Source organism: Podarcis raffonei, chromosome 1 (assembly GCF_027172205.1).
Source record: "Podarcis raffonei isolate rPodRaf1 chromosome 1, rPodRaf1.pri, whole genome shotgun sequence".
NCBI lineage: Eukaryota > Metazoa > Chordata > Lepidosauria > Squamata > Lacertidae > Podarcis > Podarcis raffonei.
This window is the reverse complement of record NC_070602.1, coordinates 44,362,427-44,381,870: the sequence shown is the minus strand read 5'-3', so window position 1 is coordinate 44,381,870 and position 19,444 is coordinate 44,362,427. Positions and strand designations below refer to the sequence as shown.

The 19,444-nt window shown below is 41.3% G+C and overlaps 1 protein-coding gene across 1 annotated transcript in view; it reads left to right on the top strand.

Moving 5' to 3' along the window:
• LOC128411312 (cytosolic phospholipase A2 epsilon-like) overlaps nt 1-19,444 on the top strand; it is a 40,230-nt gene that overhangs the window by 1,945 nt on the left and 18,841 nt on the right. The window contains exons 2-10 of the mRNA XM_053383541.1: nt 306-395; nt 5,256-5,331; nt 8,994-9,130; nt 10,943-11,074; nt 11,680-11,720; nt 14,278-14,320; nt 15,426-15,483; nt 17,213-17,379; nt 17,723-17,809. Coding sequence (XP_053239516.1) covers nt 306-395; nt 5,256-5,331; nt 8,994-9,130; nt 10,943-11,074; nt 11,680-11,720; nt 14,278-14,320; nt 15,426-15,483; nt 17,213-17,379; nt 17,723-17,809 — 831 coding nt within the window. The remainder of the gene's footprint in view (nt 1-305; nt 396-5,255; nt 5,332-8,993; nt 9,131-10,942; nt 11,075-11,679; nt 11,721-14,277; nt 14,321-15,425; nt 15,484-17,212; nt 17,380-17,722; nt 17,810-19,444) is intronic.

The window sequence follows — 19,444 nt, the reverse complement described above, 5'->3', positions numbered from 1 at the left end:
CTGAAAAGATGGCATTATGCCAAAGGGAAGGGTGTCATTTATATTCTTTTGACCTTTTCCTGCAACTCAGCATTCCCAGTCAGGAAAATGTGCCCAAAACCATCCACTGATTAGTTTTTTATTTAGTGTTGGCTCTCACTACTTGCTAAACCAGGTATTTAATAACCAACACCTCTACTTCAGAATTTCAACATTTATTCCTGTTTGAAGTGCATGCTATTGCAACATGATAAAGTTGTTGGTTTACATACACAGTTTATCTTTTTGAACGTTGTCTCCTTTCTGTCCCTTTGCCTTCCTCACAGGACTTCAGTATAAATGCATATCCTGTGGAAAGCCTGGGAAATGAACCCATGAACCTGTGCAATGAAGTGCACTGTAATTCTCAATACAAGGTATGGTGGACATTTAGAATTGGGACATACTGGCAAATTCACGTTATTGTTGATTGGGAAGTCCTTTGCAACAAGCCCACTTCCCTAAACAATAAGGCTTCTGCAATAAGGAAAGTGTTGGGGAAAGGCAGTGGAAAGTGTGGGATCATGCTTGCTTTGATACAACAAATCTTGCTTTTCAAACAATCAGGATGAAAGTTCGTTAAATAGTCAACATCATCAATTTCCCCTGCAAATCAGGATGAGTGCTTAATAAACAGGTTGTCTGGAAGCGACCTCACGTGAGCTTTTCTCTGCATTCAGATAATGCAAGAGGACTTTCTGGTTCATTTTGAAGTTTCTTCAAAACTTTCTTTTGCCTACCCTAGTTGAGATGTGGTTGTTGCCAGTAGAAAACAAATGAGAAATCCAGGTTTTTAGTGTTCATGTGACTTGGTAGTAAGGTGTTCACTCAAAAGCAAAAGGATGCAATGATGAAAGGATTTCATGCTCTAACTGTTAAATAAATTCTGGACATTCTTATAGTATGAAAACAAAACCTGCAAGTACAAATCGATCAATAGGGGTGGGTGGGGTTATAATGGTTAAGAAAGTGTGGGTTATGCCAACCTTGTGAAGTAGCCCAGTAATACTAATACTGCTGTGGGGAACTGAGAGGAAGTATTTATTAAATACACTGCTTGATTGTAAGCAGCAGCAGCAGCAGCACCCTCAAAGTGGCTTACAAAAAGATAAAACAAGAAAATCAAGGAAAATTCACAGTAATACTTTAGAAAATACAAAAGTCAAAATATTAAACAAATTAAAAGTAGTATATGACTACCTTGTAGTCCATTGTGGTTATCCCTGGAATTGTTCAGGAGAATTGGGAGAGGCTGTGCGGTCTCTGGGCTGCTGCCTGGATGCAGTAGGGGGTGGAGCATAAGCTGAGCTTCAATCCTGCCAAGATAGTGGAAATGTAGGTAAGTGTTTCATGGGGACAGCATTTGCTCACTTCCCGTCTGCAGGAACCCCACTTGATCTCCAAGAATTCTCAAAGATTATAGACAGAGTCTCTGAGATGACATTCACAAACTCCTTTAGTACTCTTGAGTGCAGTTCATCAGGCCCTGGAAATTTGAATTCCTTTAAAGTAGCTAGGTGATCCTTTATCCTCTCTTTTCCCATCTTGGGCTGCAGTTCCATCCTTGCATTGTTAATTCTGATACCACCACTTTGGGCGCCCTGTAAAGACAGAGACAAAGTAGGTGTTGGGTGTTCCACCTTCTCTCTGTCACCCAATAGCATTTCTCCATCTTTTCCATGCAGAAGACCTACTCCTTGCTTATTCTTGCTCTTGCTTCGAACATAGCCAAATAAACATTTTAAAATTATTTTTAACTTCTCTTGCAAGCCTGAGTTCATTCTGAGCTTTGGCCTGCCTGACCTTCTCCCTGCAATTGTTGGCTACTTATGTATACTCTTCCTTTCTTATTTCTCCTTTCTTCAATTTCTTACACTTCCCCTTCTGACAACTCAGCTCATCTGTAAGCTCCTTATGCATCCACACTGGTTTCTTTCAGTGGTTCCTACATTTTTTTCTTGCTGGAATTGTCTGCCTTTGTGTCTTCGGTATTTCACCTTTAAGAAACTCCCACCCTTCTTGGACTCCCTTCTCTTTGACTATTTCTAACCATGGGATCTCACCCAGTAGTTCCTTAACCTTTTTGAAATCAACTTTCTTAAAGTCCAGAGTGCAAGTCCAACTGCACTCAGTTTTCCCTTGCCTTTGTATAATTAAACACTAGAGGTCAGGATCACTTCCTCCTAAGGTTCCCAGTACTTTCACTTTGTCAGTCAGTTCCTCCCTGTTAGTGAGGACCAAGTCCAAGAGAGATGACCCCCTTGTTGTTTCTCCCATCTTCTGGGAAGCGCAATTGTCAGTGAGGCAATTGAAGAATTTGTTGGACCTTACATTCTTGGCAGAGTTTGCATTCCAACAGATATACCACAGTAGTTCAAGTCACACAACTCTCCTTTTTTAATGTTTGGTAATCTGCTGTTGGAAGGCATCATCCAAGTCTTCAGTTTGGCTTGGAGGTCTATAGCAGTAAGGTGGCTCTTGTTTCCATCTTCTCCATTTTTTACTCTTTTTTTTTTTTACTCTCAATCTGCCTTCCATACACCAAGTCATTGATCTATTCGCAAGTGTACATATCATTTGCATACAATGGTACTCTTCCTCTCTTCCTGTTCGGTCTATTCCATCGGAACAGGTTATACCCCTCAGTTTCTACATTCCAGTCACGAGTCTCATCCCATGAGGTTTCAGTAATACCTATTAGGCCATACTGGCAACCTTGATTAAGAGCTCAAATTCTTCTTGCTTGTTTCTCATACTCTGCATTAGTATAGAGACAACTGAAACCATGAGACTTTCATCCACACACTGCTACCTCTGTTTCCCTCAGAGTGACAGGAATCATTCTGTACACTATACTTTCCACTGGCACCTCAGTGTGTTCTGGAGTTTGCAACTACTGTTATTGCTACTCTGGCCAAGAAATGTCCAAAGTTAGGGCATGGAATCAGTTTTGCAGCTCCATTTGTGCCCACTCCCCAACTTTGATCTGTGGAACTGGTACTGCTACAGGTGCCACATAATGCGATTCAGCATTTATAAGAAATCATTTTTTAGTTTAGCAGCAACCATACTTTGGAACTCCCTGCCTTAAAAAAAAACCCCAAAAAACCTATGACAACAATTACACATTCAGCAATTACAAATTAAAGAAACAATAAAAAAAATAATGAAAGTAAGATCAGAATTAGAGATGGGAAGGCCTGGGGGGAACCATAAAAATGAGGGCGAACACCAATTTTATTCCTCTTTTTCCTCGTTTTTCCCATTTCCCCCTCCCTCCCATTTCCCCTGTTTCCCCCTGTTTTATCCTGTTTTTCCCCCAAAGCTGTTTTTTTTCCTGAAAAATTGGGGGGTGGGGAAACAGTTTGATATGGTTTGAATATTCCACCCCCCCATTTCTTCCAGAAAAAATGGCTTTGAGAAGAAAATGGGGGGGGGAACCAACACCCCCACCCCAATTTTTCTGTCCCCCCCCAGGCCTTTCCATCTCTAATCAGAATTACAACCATTTGTAGTACCCTAATACATTAAATACTGACATTCAATATATGCCAGATTTGTTTTGGTTTCTCAGACAACTCCCTGGCTAGTGACTCTGTATGTTTTCTGATACCTGCTTAAAACATTTTTATTTATGCAAACCTACCCAGACACGTATATTTTGTTGTGTTTTAATTTCTTTTACTGTTAAGTTGAATGATGTTCAAATGTTTTTAACTGTTTCAAACTGTTTTATTTATAATGTACTTGTAAACTGATTACTGTAGAGGTTTTACTATAATCAAGTGGTAGTTAAGTTGTTAAGTAAAATAAATAAGTATAATTATTCCAGGGATTTATTTTTATCAGACTTCTCCCCATTAGCTAATGTGCTGCTATTCTCTCTTTTTTAAAATAATTTTTATTGAGTTTTTTCTCTTATAACAATATCTGCAATCATTACATTACATTCAAGTTTCACTTTCCCCCTTTCCCTACTGACTTCCCTCAACTTCTGTCCTTGGTTTATTACCTCTCATATTACAATCTGCTGTTTGTATATACTTCCATATTGTCATACTACAGTGGTACCTCGGGTTAAGAACTTAATTCGTTCTGGAGGTCTGTTCTTAACCTGAAACTGTTCTTAACCTGAAGCACCACTTTAGCTAATGGGGCCTCCTGCTGCTGCTCTGCCATTGCTGCACGATTTCTGTTCTCATCCTGAAGCAAAGTTCTTAACCCGAGGTAATATTTCTAACCCGAGGTAATATTTCCAGCAGAGTCTGTAACCTGAAGCGTATGTAACCTGAAGTGCATGTAACCTGATGTACCACTGTATTATGTTCTTTGTTCTTTACAAATAAAATTGCAAATGTTTATTTAAATCCTGCCAGTGACTCTATTGTGCTGCAATTCTCTACATTGGTGTCAGATTTGTACCCGTTAATGAAAAATTAGGTCCAACCTGAGAACCATGAGAGTCCAAATGACACAGAAATGGACTTGAACTGGAAACACCTTGTTCCATGTGCCTGATGAGCCATAGATGGAAGAGATTAGATACGGGCAAAGTATTGTCTTTCAACTGCAATTCCTCTTATGTAGAAGATTAGTGGCCCAGCTCATAGAGATGTTATGAAGACAAACCAGATAGGGACTATAAATCATCTCCCCCATTTGAAGTGCTATATAAGTGATAAATAACAATTATGTCAGCAGCAACCTGCCCATCAACTTCACTCAGAACCCCACCCACAGGAAAGAACAGTTAGGAGAAGCGCTTGGGAATGCTTAGTTTCTGATGACGAGGATTATGATCAAACACCTTTCCCACAGGAAATGATGAATGCCTGGGAGTAATGGTGGTTAATTCCATCTTTCAGAGCTTTCATTATTATTTGCTATTGAAAACTGATGCCAGTTGGTGATCTGAACACGCCAAGGACATGGAGAATGTGCGCTTCATTCTTTAGCCTAGACCAGGGGTTGTCAACCTGGTCCCTACTGCCTACTAGTGGGCGGTTTAGGTGGGCACTTCCATCGAGTGCTGGTGGGCGGTAAGGAAATTTTGCCATCAAGAAAGATGCATTAGTAGGCTGTAGGTATAAAAAGGTTGACTTCCCCTGGCCTAGACAATTACTTATATGTTGTTTTGCAGAATTATTAACCATTGGTTAGCTTGCTGCTCTGCTAGGTACTTGATTATCCAAACACAATTTAATATTCATCCTTTCCTTTGTTTTGCTGTTTTTCAGCAGCTGGAAGAATTTCCTTGCAACTTGCTTACTGTAAGAGTCATACGAATGAGAAATCTTCGCCAAGCTGATATCTGTGAGTGTTCTTCCGTTCCTGTTTCATATTGCTTTTAAAGTTCACTCACTCTTGATAGTTTGCACATCTAGCTTCATATGCGCTGCAGGATTTCATAGCTGACAAGATAAATTGCATAGGAAACTGTATTTATATCAGTGCCCAAGTATGGCTTGCTCATAAACTCTTAAGTTGGGTAATTTGCACTGTTTGTGGGTGGAAAGGAGAACAGGAGAATAAACTGGTTTGCCTGGTTTGCCTTGCAAAAGATCTGGTGAAAATATAGAACAGGGGGGGAAGCAGAGTGGTGGGGATTGTTTTGGCTTAGGCTGCAACCTCTACACATTTACCTAGGAGTAAATCCCTTTGAATTTAATGGGGCTTATTTCTGAGTTGGCGTGCATAGGATTGCACCATTAATCACAAACAGGTTGATCCCATATGGTGATGCTAAAGGAATTTGAGTAGTCCCCAAGTTTATTTGAAATGTCCACCAAATTGTGTTTAATTTTAAGGACTATCAGAAAAACCAGCAGAGAGGAATTGAGAGAGAATTAAGAGCCTCGGATGTGAGGTCTCCAGGCTAATACTAGATTAAGACTGGTGGATATTTGTGGGGGACTGAAACCGGGAAAGGGGGGTGTGGGGCTTGGGAATCGAAAGGGTACATAATTATAATGTGTTTTTACTTTCATTTTGTTTTGGTAATGTGTATGAAATTTGGGAAATTCGTGGAAGGGAACCTGGGTCGACTTTAGAAAGAATGTTTTAAGAATGTGTATTGAGGTACAAGTGTTGATGTTGAAGTTTGGATAAGGTAAAATTGGTTTGTTTTAAAACGGACTAAATTAAAGGAAAATAAGGTTAGCAAAAATAAATTGAGGAAATGAATGAAAGAGAAAAAGTAAAATAATAATATGTTAAATTAAGCATAGAAATAGGTTAAAAATTATGGATAAGGATTTGCTGAATTAACAATTTGAATTGGAATACAAGAAAGGGGGGTATGAGGAGGTCAGGGAAATATGTTATTGAAAAATAGATTTTGTGAACTTTATGTGTTTTTAATTTTTTCTGTTTTTTGTTTTTCTTTTTTTTCTTTTTGACTTTTTGTTTTTTTGTATTGTATTAAATTCGAAAATCTTAATAAATATATTTTTTTTAAAAAGCAAAGAAATGTCCACCAAATTGGTCTCTTTAATATATGGAGGTTCCTGAGTAAAGGAGAAAGAGCCCTCAGATATTCTCACAATCACTTTTCCTCAGAGAACTTATATCAGGTCATGTCCAGGCCAGTATTATCTACTCTGACTGCCAACAGCTCTCCAGTCTAAGGATGGGGAAGAAATTCAATGCCATTCACATTTAAAGCTGAATTTATCATACAGCCTTCAAAATTCACACTTATCTGAATTTTGTGCCATTAGTGAAAATGGCAGACAAAACAACATTATATTAGTAGAAATTGCTTGCCAAAATGCTTACATTAGTCAAAACTGTGTACAAAAACATGTTTATTAGGAGAAATTCACACTAAAATGCTAAAGAATTTTCCTGAGAATCTATTTAAAAACTGCAAATTGCAGCAGAAATGGTAAGGTCAGGTTTTAGGATTGGGAGAACGAGAAACTGAAATAACAGGTATTGGCAGATCCTTCCATCCTTACCAGCGTCTTAAGCAAAGGCCTTTTCCATCACCTGCAACCTAATCTTTCTTTTAACTGAAGATGCTACAAATTGAACCTGAGGAATTGTGCATGCAAAGCACATGCTCTGCCATTAGGCTATGTCCTCTATCTCAAGAGAGGGGCTCTCCATTATTAAGTCAATCTCTAGCCACCTATGTGACCTATATGACTACCTATATTTTGTTAGTTTGGGCCCAGTTCTCCAATCTTCTGTTTCCGTCTTCTGCAACATTAGCTACCCCTCCCAGTTTGATGTCCTCTCAATTCCTTTGTCCATGTTAAAGATGTTAAACAATGGCAGGCCCAGGACAGAACCCTGTGGCACTCCACTTGTCACATTTTTCCAAGGATGAGGAAGAACCATTAGTGAGTACTCAGTTTTGAGTTGAATGTGCTTAAGGACACACAAGTGAGAACCCTGGCTTATCAGGGAGAATTTCCAAGCAAATTCAGTCAAATATATTGAAAAACCCTCTTCAGACATTTGAGCTAATTGTGCAAAGATCCAAAAGAGCAGTTAGTGTGTCACAATACATCGGAGGTGGACCTTTCATGTGAATTCTGTCCCCAGCCCCAGCATAACTCTTCATGCGTTAGGCAAACATCTGAACATTGCTACTGTCTTTATAATTTACTTTAGGTTTCTGAAATAAAATAGTAGTTCACAGGGAACAATGTGCATAGGACAGCATGATATAACCACTGAAAACAACAGCAGCTGCAAATATCAATTGTATCTGTAGGATTTATTTCTGTTCTGGACAGGGGACAAATAAGCAAACAAATATGCAGTCTGTTTTCCAATGTTTGTTTTCATTAAAATTCCCTTACATTCCTACTTATAACCCCTCTTCAGACTTTCCCATATGAAAGGCTGACATGCAACCCCCCCCCCCCCCGCCACCCACATAAATACAGTTTAGGAACTTCTGAATAGATTTGCAACAAATGCATTTGGGAATATATTGGAAATGGTCATATGAACAGGAGTTGCAGTTGGTTTATTTGCATACCTTTTTGTTTTGGGTGTTCCCAAATTAATGGTTTATGTCTCTGTGATTTTGGTTTAAGTAGCTTGGCATTAATGTTAGGGTGGATACAACAAAACTGTCATAAAGCTTCCTACATTGCTTTATATAATGTGGCCACATTATCATAATAAATGAACTGAGCTGAGATGCAATGAGCCTTGTGTGGTCCTTCTGTCTCATGTCTTCTTCAGTATTGCTGTAAGGAGAAGTCTAGAAGCGTTTGTTTCTGTTTCTGTTTAACCACAGTTTGTCCTTTAATTTGCAAATCAACTAACTGTGGATGATGTAAATGAATCTGAAACATCATAACGTTGTTTGAGGCAAGCCAATCTGAAACCATGGTTTACCATGACATCCAAATGTAGCCAGTGTTGCCTCTATTTGAATTACCCATCCAACAACATATACCAGGACTGCACACTGTAAAATGTAACACTTTCTTATTGTCAAGGCCAATGAAAACGGAATAACATACATCAATTGGTCACAGTGTAGAGATTTATTTAAATTGTTATCTGTGGTAGCTGTCTGCAGTTCAATTCATATTATATCTAATAAGCTCACAAATTTGTGTTCTGAACTAGGCAGTTATGCGTTTCGGCAACATAATTAGAAAATTGTTGAATGGTTTCATTCAATGACAGGAGTGGGGTTTGAGATGTGTGCCAAAGTGATCTCACTTTAGCAAAACCATTTAAGGTGTATTTGCCCTGATTTCCAAACCATGTTTGGGCAAATATTGGAAAGGAGTCTCAACCAAACCCTTTTTCCTTGTCACTTCTGAGTTACTACCATGCAGTGAGGATATGGACAAGATGCAAGCTTTGCAGCTTGTAATGAAGAAATTGAAACTTGTGAGAGGAAAGAATCAGATTTCTGTGCTAATGGCTCCAGATCAAAGTGCATTGAAAGGGACAACAAATGCTGACAACACTACTTACTATGCTATTCTTCTTTTACACAGTAAGCCAGTCTGATTCTTACGTGACCCTCTGGTTACCTACTTCTTCATGTGAAAAAGTGCGGACCAAAACTGTTAATAATAGCAAGAACCCGGTTTGGAATGAAACATTTTATTATAGGATTCAAAACCAAGTCAAGGTGAGAAATAGAGCTATTCCCCTTTCAGTTGTGCACTGTTCTGAGCTGGCTTTTTCAACAAGATAATACCATCACATGTGCATTCTTCTCCTGCTCCTAATACGGTGGTACCTTGGTTTAAGAACAGCTTAGTTTATGAACAACTTGGATAAAGAACGCTGCAAACCCGGAAGGTGGTGTTTTGGTTTGTGAACTTTGCCTTGGAAGCAAAACATGTTTCGCTTCCTGTTGAGTGTTCCATTTGTAAATTGAGTCCCCCGCTGCTATGGGAAAGCATGCCTTGGTTTAAGAACGCTTTGGTTTAAGAACGGACTTCCAGAACAGATTAAGTTCGTAAACCAAGGTACCACTGTATACAGGATCCTTTGCCTGTTTTTGATTGCAAGACATCTGCATATGTGTGGATTGGCAGTATCCATCAGTAGGGCAATGCAAGCAAGGCTGCATTGCTCTCCTGTCTCCCCAACACAACATGCTGCTGCCAGGACTGGGAGGGGCAGGAGCAGTGGAGCTTGGCATGGTGTGGGTGCAACATTGACAGCCTCCAATTGGCTCTGTTGCCCAGCCTGCACCATCCTGAGCTCCTGGTTGTCTTGCCATCCCCCCCCCTTTGGTACTGGCAGCAGGCCATGGCATTGGGAAGACGGGAGAGCAATGCAGCCCCACTCATGGCACCCCACTGACTGCCATTTGTGCAAGGCATCACTGAAGGGAGAGGGGGCAAGGCATGGGGAACTCAGCACTGTGCAGATAGATAACAATAGGCTTCAGAGAACCCAATCCTCCTCCCTCATGGCAAGCTGCCAGTAATGGGGGGAAAAACAAGAAGCTCTTAGCAAGGTATTTTATTCAATATTCACAGAGATGTAGGACGTTGCCTCTTAAATAATGGCATTGCTCTGAGTAAAATCCCCATCCCCTCCATCCCTCCTATTATACGTCATCCCTGCGTCGGCTGATCTGTGCTTTCTGCCTCTGAGCTTTCTGTTCTCCTACTTTCCATGCCCACCGGGTCCTGGGAGAGGGGGGATCTGGAATGCTTTCTAAAGACACTGAGTCTGTCAGCTGTCTCTCCCTGGTGGTGCTTCTTCTACTTCCTGCTTCTCTTCCAATATTTTCCAGCTTCTCCCCTTTGCAACCTCTGAACTATGGCCGTCAGCAAACCACTCTTGTAAATCTATATTGTCTCCCTCTTCTCCGGGAAGTGCACCATTCCTCCGATGTCCAGTCCCTGACAATAATGGTTTAAGTGTGTCAGATTGGCTGTGCTATGTTGCACAGCACCGAACGCTCTCTCCCCTTGCCCCTGTTCCTCCAGTAATCTTCAGTCATGTGCTGTGTTCAAAAGCCAGGGAAGCAATGAAGTCTCATCTACATTGCCACACAATTGGACACTGCTGCCCATAATGCTTCTTCCTTGCCTAAATGGAGGGTGGATTTTGTGGAGAAACTAGAGTACATATTGCATTTATTGGTTTGTCCACTGTTGCCTCTGACACTGCCCATCACTAGCCCATCCTTTGGAAGGTTGCCCAGAAGTGAATGACACCCTGGGAGTGAAAAAAGTTTTCCCACTCCAGACTTAGAAGACGATTCCAAGTACCTCACTGCTCTTATGGTTGGCATCTGTCTTGGGAGACAACGGAAAACTAGCTTTGGGGTGAAGTCCTACCATTGTAGTTATAGTGCCTGATGTGGCTGTACAGAACGATATGGGAGAGACATGGTATTTTTGCAGGTGGGGCAGATGAAGGCTGCTTTTATAGACACAGATTATATCCTGCATCTAATATATTTAACTGATTCCCACAGAATTTGTTAGAGATGTCTGTCTTTGACGAAGACCTTTTCACTCCAGATGAGCTCCTCTTCACTATATCCTTTGATGTTGCTCGGCTTCCACTTGGTGAAAGAGTTCTCATGTATTTTAAGTCTGAACCACAGGTGAGATCTGAACACCACGTTGGCTTGTAAGAACAAGATACTGTTGTGAATTTGTGGGCACTAGACCTCTATAATGTTTTACTATGTGTTTTTTTAATGTGTTGTAAGCTGCTCAGAGTGGATGGGGAAACACAGCCAGATGGGTGGAGTATAAATATTATCATCACCACCGCCACCATTATGTCCGGATGAAGCTAGTGTTTGATTTTAATCAATGCTTGGAATGTTAAGACTTTGTGCTAGACTGTGTGTATTTAGCCAGACCCATGTGTATTAGGCTGTGTGCTAGACACTTTTACTCCCCTGGAATCAGCAAGAATTAAAAGCTAATTAAGCTAGGCTAATATTTCTGTGTTGAGGTGATAGGCTTGGGTGATGAGCCATTAAAAAGAACAAAGGATCAAGGGATTCTATGTGAGGTGGCAAATCTCAGTATAGCCAGTATTGAACTGGATAAGCCAATGGTCTGACTCACTATAAGGCAGCACTCTATGTTCCTATGTGTGTCCCCCAGCAACTCTGCAATGTGATAATTTTAATTTCAGAAAGAAAGGATTTGTGTGCAACCATTTCTTCTTTTTCCTTTTCTTTCTTCTTGGAAATAGAAACAAGAAGAGCTGGAAATTGAATTTTTGGTGGAACCTGCGTAAGTATGTGTCAGGGAATCAGGAGCAGGAGCACTGGGGAGAGAGGATTGGGAGAGCGAAGGGGAAGAATCTGAGGGCAGCGTAGGGGAGTATGACAGTGGCCCGAGAGATTCCATGAGCTTCTCCAGCGAATCAGAAGATTCCCAGAAGGGGGCGCCGATGGTCAGGGCAAGGGGGGTCCCAGGGGGGACGCACCAGAAACAAGGAGCCAGAGGGGAACCCCAAAGCAGCAGTGGAGGATCGGGACCAGTTTCCCCACCAGAGCATAGTGGGGGGGAGGAGTCACATGTGTCAGGGCCAGCGTCTCCTCCAGAGAGGGAGTCAGGGCTGACCACGCCTCCATCGGAGAGTGGGGGAACGGAAGGGAGGTCAGTTGCAGCTAGCCCCCCCGAAGGGGGAAGCAGTGGCAGCAGCAGTGAAACGGTCAGGAGGAAAGCTGCTGGCTGGGCGCGCGCGCCAAGTTCAAATGTGCAGGCGCGCGGAACAGCAGGAGACCCGGATGGGGAACCAGCTCCTAAAGCCCGCCGGAGGGAGGGAGAAGGCTCAGGGGAATCAGCGGGAGAAGAGGCTAGAAAGGGCGGAACCCCGGCGGGCAGGCGGACCCAGAGGAGGAAGGAGCAGCGGAGAAGGTGGAGCAAGGCTAGGATCTTAAATTGGTGTCAGGGGGGAGGAGACTCAGATGGAGCATCAGTGGTCTGACACTTTAGACGTGGGGCTGCGCGCTGCGGCTCTGGAAGTGAAACTGAACTTCAATAAAGACTTTTATACTTAACAACGAAGCAGTGTTGGTCCTTTGTGAGCTGGGACCTAGGGCAGCCCTGACAGTATGTTAAACGCTTAAATTTTCTACATTGCTTTCACTTTTAAAATAACATAAAAATAAAATGTGCATTTATTTCAAATAAATAAATATAATTATCAGGTGCAGAATTAAGGCAAAGGTAAATTAATAATGAGGATCAGAATTCCTGACAGTATACGAAGATACAGGCAGTTATAGAGCCGAAAGAGAGCTACACAAACTCAGAATGTAGCCAGACTTAATTTTTGAATCTGAAATTTTGTTTTTCTGCTGCATTTCAGTGTTCCCCATTCTGATTTTAAATTTTGTTTGGATTCTAAAGACAATAAATAAATTTTGTTGAGAAATGTTAGGACAAAAGAGTTCTATGTATTAACTCAAATAACTCAAATAGGTGGCTTGCCTCCATAACAGAGGTGATAAAAGTTAAACAGAATGTGCTACTAGATGAATGTGCTACCAAAAATGTTGTTTTTATTTCAAACAATCCCAGTGAACAGTGAGGTGGGACAATTCAAAGATTGGCAAAATACATTATTGAAGTTTAACTGGCAGGGAGGGAAACCAAGAATTAAATATAAACTACTTACAGATACAAAGGAAAGAGGTGGATTCTTGCAGCCAGATTTGAAATTATACTATGAGGCATCCTGCCTCTGCTGGCTAAGGGATTGGATATTATTGGATATTATTAGATCTAAAAAAATACGATAATTGAAGTTAAGAAGGTTTGAGTCTGGTCAGCATTACTTGACAATCTGATACATGTCCCCTTGAGTTGTGTGATGGAAGAAAGGTGGGATATAAATGTATACAATGCTGCTGAATTGGATAAAAATGGAAAATTTGGTGAGCAAACTGAGCAGAACTGTTTGGTTGAAAACATAGTTATCTCTAGTAGGTTTCTTTGACCAAACTGCGGGAGGTAGTGGAGGACAGAGGTGCCTGGCGTGCTCTGGTCCATGGGGTCACGAACAGTCGGACACGACTAAACGACTAAACAACAACAAAGTAGGTTTCAGCTTTACTCACAACATTATTATCACCAACATGAATATTGCTTGCAAATGTTTTCTTCGTTCCCACCCTCCACTCTTTCTCACATGGGGAAGGATGCCTCACTTCCATCTCCTATAAACAGATGGTTGGTGCTGATCTCTTGCTTGAAGGATCCTGGATCCAAAAGACCTTCTCTCTCCCTCCCAAAGCGGTAATTGGCACCAACCATCAGATTGGTTAAGAATGATCTGTGCAGGCACAAAGCCAGAATTCACTTGATCTGGGCAAATTACCCTTTAAGAATTTCATTATTAATAAAAAATAGATTTCTAAGACATTAAACCTCCAGAAAAGTTATAATTAACTGTTTGATATCATTGACTTTATGTGACATGGAGCCATATGGAAAGGGCTTGATCCTGTCAATGTAAGGAATCTGGATAGGAAGCAGCACAAGTATTGGCCATCCACCCCTGCTGTATGGTTTGGTTCTCATGCCTACATTTACCAGACTAGTGTATGCTGGAGCCCTCAAGAAGCAGCAACCATATTGCAACTTAAAAGTAAGAATTGGGCTACAATTTAGGTTCATGGAAGCTAAAGCAGCGTTAAAACTCTAGGGTAAATGGATCTGTTGCATCTCCTTTGAAGGGAGCCCATTATTTAGGATCAGACTGGAAAGAAACTTTTGTTTGCCTTGCAGGTGTAATATTTTATCATTTGAAAGTACCCATACTCTTATATTTATTTCCTAGGCCTGGCCCACCTGAAACCATCATAACAAATGGCGTCCTAGTGGTAATTTTTTATTTCTGCAATTTATCAATGCTGATAATACCTGTGTGATCTAAGAAACTATTGGTTCCTAGCTCAACCGCTGAGAGTGCTCTGCTACATCAGCCTCAAATGTGTTAAATTTTACTACCTAAAAATGGAGCTGAATCTTTCAGTAAAAAAGATCTCTCTTCTCTCTTTGGCGATCACTCGTAGCCGAGTAAGATTGTCTTCCATAAACACAGTTTTAACAATGAGTCCGTAAGTGACTATGGAGGCCAATTCTGGACCCACACATCCTTCCACAGTGGGGACATTGGTTATGACAAGCGCCGACGACTGCTGGACAGATCACCGACTAATACACTCCACGATGGCTATCAAGATTATACCTCAATGCAGGCTTCAAGGAAGGAAACTAAGGCGCAAAATCAACACTCAAGCCCTTCAAGATCCCATTAAGCGGGATTGCTTCCAAACAACTCTTAAGGACCACCTGCTTCTAGTAAAAAAGATAGAGGGGGAGGATACAAAATTCCAGAAATCTGAATAACGAATATAAGAACTCTGTAACATAATAACTAAAGCAGATAAATCTATAAACATACCATAAGTCAAAATAACATTACCACAACATATGGAGAACCATACAATAATATGGATATAATGAAACCCCCTCTATACACTACATGGGTTGTGCTTATGCTTCTTCAATGCTGCTCTTTAGATAACTAAAATGCTAATATATGATCTTCCTAATGTTCATCAGTCAGATTTTCTGGAATGCCAATGCCAAACACATTTCAGCTTGGCAGTCTTCTTTAGTAGCCTATTTTCTTATGCAATGTCTTCTAAGAGTTCAGCCAATTGATATCTAAATGTTGTTTGAGACAGGGTTAAAATCCAACATCTTCAGTAAGCAAGGTTTGCAAAAATTTACAATGATCAGTGTAAAATTATAATGCCCAATAGTAATTGAAGGTTCCTATATTGGCTTTTAACCATACTCAAGCAAGAGTGATATTTGGATATAAATTAGCTGAACCTCAAGTATAACATGCAGTGTAACAAAAACTGCCAATTCCAGCTGATCCCTGTTAATTTTGTTTGTTGCTCATTTCTGCTACAGTGTCGTGAGGTTTGTGAATTGAAAGCAGAGGTGGACCAGAAGAAGCCCCGTAAATCAAGTGAGTTTATTTGTGTTGTGGTAAAGGAGGGGGATTTATTAACCTCTGATACTGATATACAGACTAAACCAGACCCAACGCAAGCAAGTCTAGCAAATTCTGCTTTCCTCAGTCACTTCACCACCATGGAAGTGCTTTCTGAAAGCTGAGAAACACAAGAAGAAGGTAATAGACCCTACTTGAAAAAATTATGATCTTTCATTGGAGGGCAATGCTACATTTCCATAGGAACAGCAATAAAAAAAGTAGGGGGGGGGGAGGATCTTGCAGTTCAGAATGAATGGCTGCTATAGTATTACAAGCTAGAGTAGAACAATCATTTTCCTTTACCCTATTGTCTTTTGCCTGAAAATGTCATGCTCCAGCTTCCCAAACTGTCCCAGGTTTCAGATTTCAAAACAGCAATTCAGCCTGCTAGGCATATTTAGCAGGCCTGGGACACCCACTAGACAGTAAGGAAGAGCTAAGAGAAAAGTGGGGTAAAGTCACATGAGAAGGGCAGTTGGACCACTGCTCACTCAATAGTGGGTACAGCCCATCTTTATGAGCACATTACAATATTCCAGCCTCTTTGTGGGCATTTCACTAACATTATAGAGGAGAACAAATGAGGACAGCATTGTCTGTGCAACCCTCATGGTGAGTGTTGCAAAGGTACCTTTGCACACAAGTGCCAAAGAGTCTGGGAAGTTGTCCTTGCTTTATGAGGTACTTTCCAGTCATTATGGTGCTGATCCTATCATTACTGGCCATTATCTTGCAAGCTGAGAGCCAATCAGGTCAGTGAATTATTGCTGTTCCAAAATGGAGGTGTACTAAAGATGGGATACAGTGACTTGAAGGAGGCTATCCAGAACGTGGCTGCGTTGTGGGGAGGGGATGAGCAGAATGTTTTTGCTATGCCAAACAGGAGTGCGAAGTGGAGGGTGGATATAAGAAGAGGGTAATAAGAGTATGCTGAATTGGGCCAGTGGCCCTTCCAGTACTGCAACCTGTTCTCACAGTGGTCAACCAGCTGCCAATGGGAAGCCTGCAAGCAGGACCTGAGTGCGACGGCACTCTCTGTTTCTGCAGTTACATTAACTGGTATTCAGAAGCATGCTTCCTTCAACTGTGGAGGTAGAACATAACCCTCAGGTATGTGCCCTGCTTTTTCCTGCCCCCTTCTTCAACTAATGAACAAAATGATCTACCTGAACTCCATCTGCTTGGACAAAAACAATAGACAAAAGCAAATCTCAAGGAGGCTTGCAGTATTATAATTTTCTTTTCTCTTTTGGTGGTCAGTAGAACACTTAATCCAAGCAAGTGTTCAAGAACACCATGCAACACTTTCCTCCAGACCGAAATTAGTTTTCCAGCATAATACCTGGTAATGGTAGCCCTGAAGACAGGTACACATTGTCAGATCCATTTAAAGCAGGGATAGGGAACTGGGGCCCTTCCAGTGTTGTTGGACTCTCCTCAGCCCAAGCCAGCATGGCTGATGGCCAGGGATAATGGGAGATCCAACAGCATCTGGAGGGCCTAGTCCACATGTTGGAGAACTTTGCAGTGTACTTTCCTCAAAATGGTAATGTTTACACTGATGTGCTAAGTGGTTTGAGAGCTAATGCTTTCTCTTTCCCAAGTGGTTTCCTTTAAAATTAATTATGTTCATCCAAAATTGTTCATTATGGAAACAAATGCAATGGCAGGTTTCTCTTCATGCTTTGTCCCCTGTCTTTAGAGAAAGACCTTGCACTTTCAGTGAAAGGTTCCTGCGAAGGCACTCACTGTTTTAAGATGGGTTCGGATGCTCTCATTATACCGCCATGCCCCACTACATTCCACTATGTCAAGTACAAGGATCCTGCAATGGACATTATGCTACCAAAGAAGACACACTATAATCCTGTAAGTCAACTGACTTTATTAACTGAAACCATAAAAGTTTCCCTTCAGAAGAAAACAGTACAAGGCTTTTCTGACCGGGATGATCAGGTGGGATTCAGCTAAATTGTTGCATGCACAGAAAAAGGTCTGCTGGCACTACGGGACATTTCCTCCTTGCCTCCCTTCTCTGCCCCCCCCACCGCAATAAATCTGCTCTGGATGGTGAGGGAACCAAAGAATAGGTTTGGGGGATACAGGAGAAGGAGAGGTGAGGAAGTCATGTTGTGCTACTGGACCCCATTCTGTGTGCATACCCTATTTAGTGCTGCATTCAATTTCACCCAATATTTCTCCTTTTCCTCAGATTACCTGTTCTTATAGCACCAAAACCAATGTTCTACCAGTCATGTTGAATTCCCTGCCCATGGGAGAGAAAGTACCAATAGTGGAGGTGAGTGCCATTTTTCAGTAGTAGCATTCTGAAAGTGTTAAACCAGTAGCAAATAATTCCTATACTGAGTTGATATGGCAACAACTATGGTGGAAAACAAGGATGGCTCATTACAATCAAACCCTGCCTCCCCAGAACTTGAGGATTCTGGAAAGCACTTTATAGGTTCCTATTGAAGAGGCGACTTTTTCTTCTTGAAGCAAGCTTGCTTCTGTCCACTCTAAATCCTAGGGAATCCCATGGGAATGGCATAGGACATTCTGGGCACTTCCATTGTTCTACCTTGTGGAATGTATGAACGAACCAACTCTGAAGTATTAAAATGTAGGGTCTTCTAAACTTGCCATCCCCTTTAAGTCCCTTTTAATAGTAATTTTTATAAGACTTGGTCCATATCAGGGCTGAGTCCAAAGATTAATGCTTCAGATTACAAACTAACTGGGGCCCAGAGGCTAGGTATAGTTTCAGCAGTGGTCTTTGTGATAAGGAGGAACCATGGAGATGCCCTCCAGACTCTTTAGTAGCTGCATTGCTACAGCTTAACTGCTTTGGGCAGGGCTGCAGTAAGATGGCAGATGATGTCCACCTTTCTGTACAGCAACAAGTTTCAAGTACTTTTTGTCATCAAGCACTCTGCCTGTTTTCTCCTTTGAGCTTTGACACAAGAACTTTCTGGATTATTTTTATTTTAGGAAAAGCTAACAACCTCCAACAGGGGTATCGCAACAGGGGTGCTGTTACATTGAAATGGTTGGGGGCATCGCAATCCACGACTGCAAATAAACCTACCCTGGGCAATCTCTCACACAGAGGTCCCCACACTCCCTTACATAGTTGGAATATATAAGGAGGAGAAGTTGAGAATTATGAGACGGATTGAAAAGCAAATTGGGATAGAGGGCATCAGTTACATCACAAAACAAAATACAACCTGGAATTCCTCCTCCCCAAGAGAAAATGATGTGTGCACATACACTTTTTTTGTCTGGGTAACAAAAATTAAAATCTATAGAAGGAAACCATTGGGCCAGGGGTTTTTTTAAAACAACAACAACAACAACACAACAACATCTAGGATTTAACTCTGTATGTGTCACATTTGCAAGTCAGCAAAAAGTAAGCATGCACTCTCTTGGGAAGGGGGGAGGGGCACGCAAAATTGTTTCTCCATCCCATGTGAATATATTGATTAAGTCTCTGAATAAGTGTAAGTGATTTCACAAGTGCATTTTAACATTAACCAGCAGCAAACAGTATTGTGGTGTGCTGCAAGGAGTAAATGCCGCAGGTATGCATGGTCCCACTGACCTAAAGCCATACCCTGCTCCCCATAGGGATTCATGCAAAATTGGCGCAAGTTGTGGGCTGAAATTGACCTGAAGCCGCATCGTGTCCCCTTCCTAGTGTGAGGCAGGAAACGGAGAGCAGCTTACATATTCAGGTTGAAAAAATAAAGCCATTTCTAGTCAGTTTTGTATGTGTGCATTCACCCCATTTCTCCATCAATTTGTGGTTTGTTTGTTGTTGTTTTTTAAAAAACTGTACTAAAATCCAAATTTAAATATGTATTTATTTCAATGTATGAATTTTGTATCCAAAAATGCACACTTTAACGTGTGTGTGTGTGTGTGTATA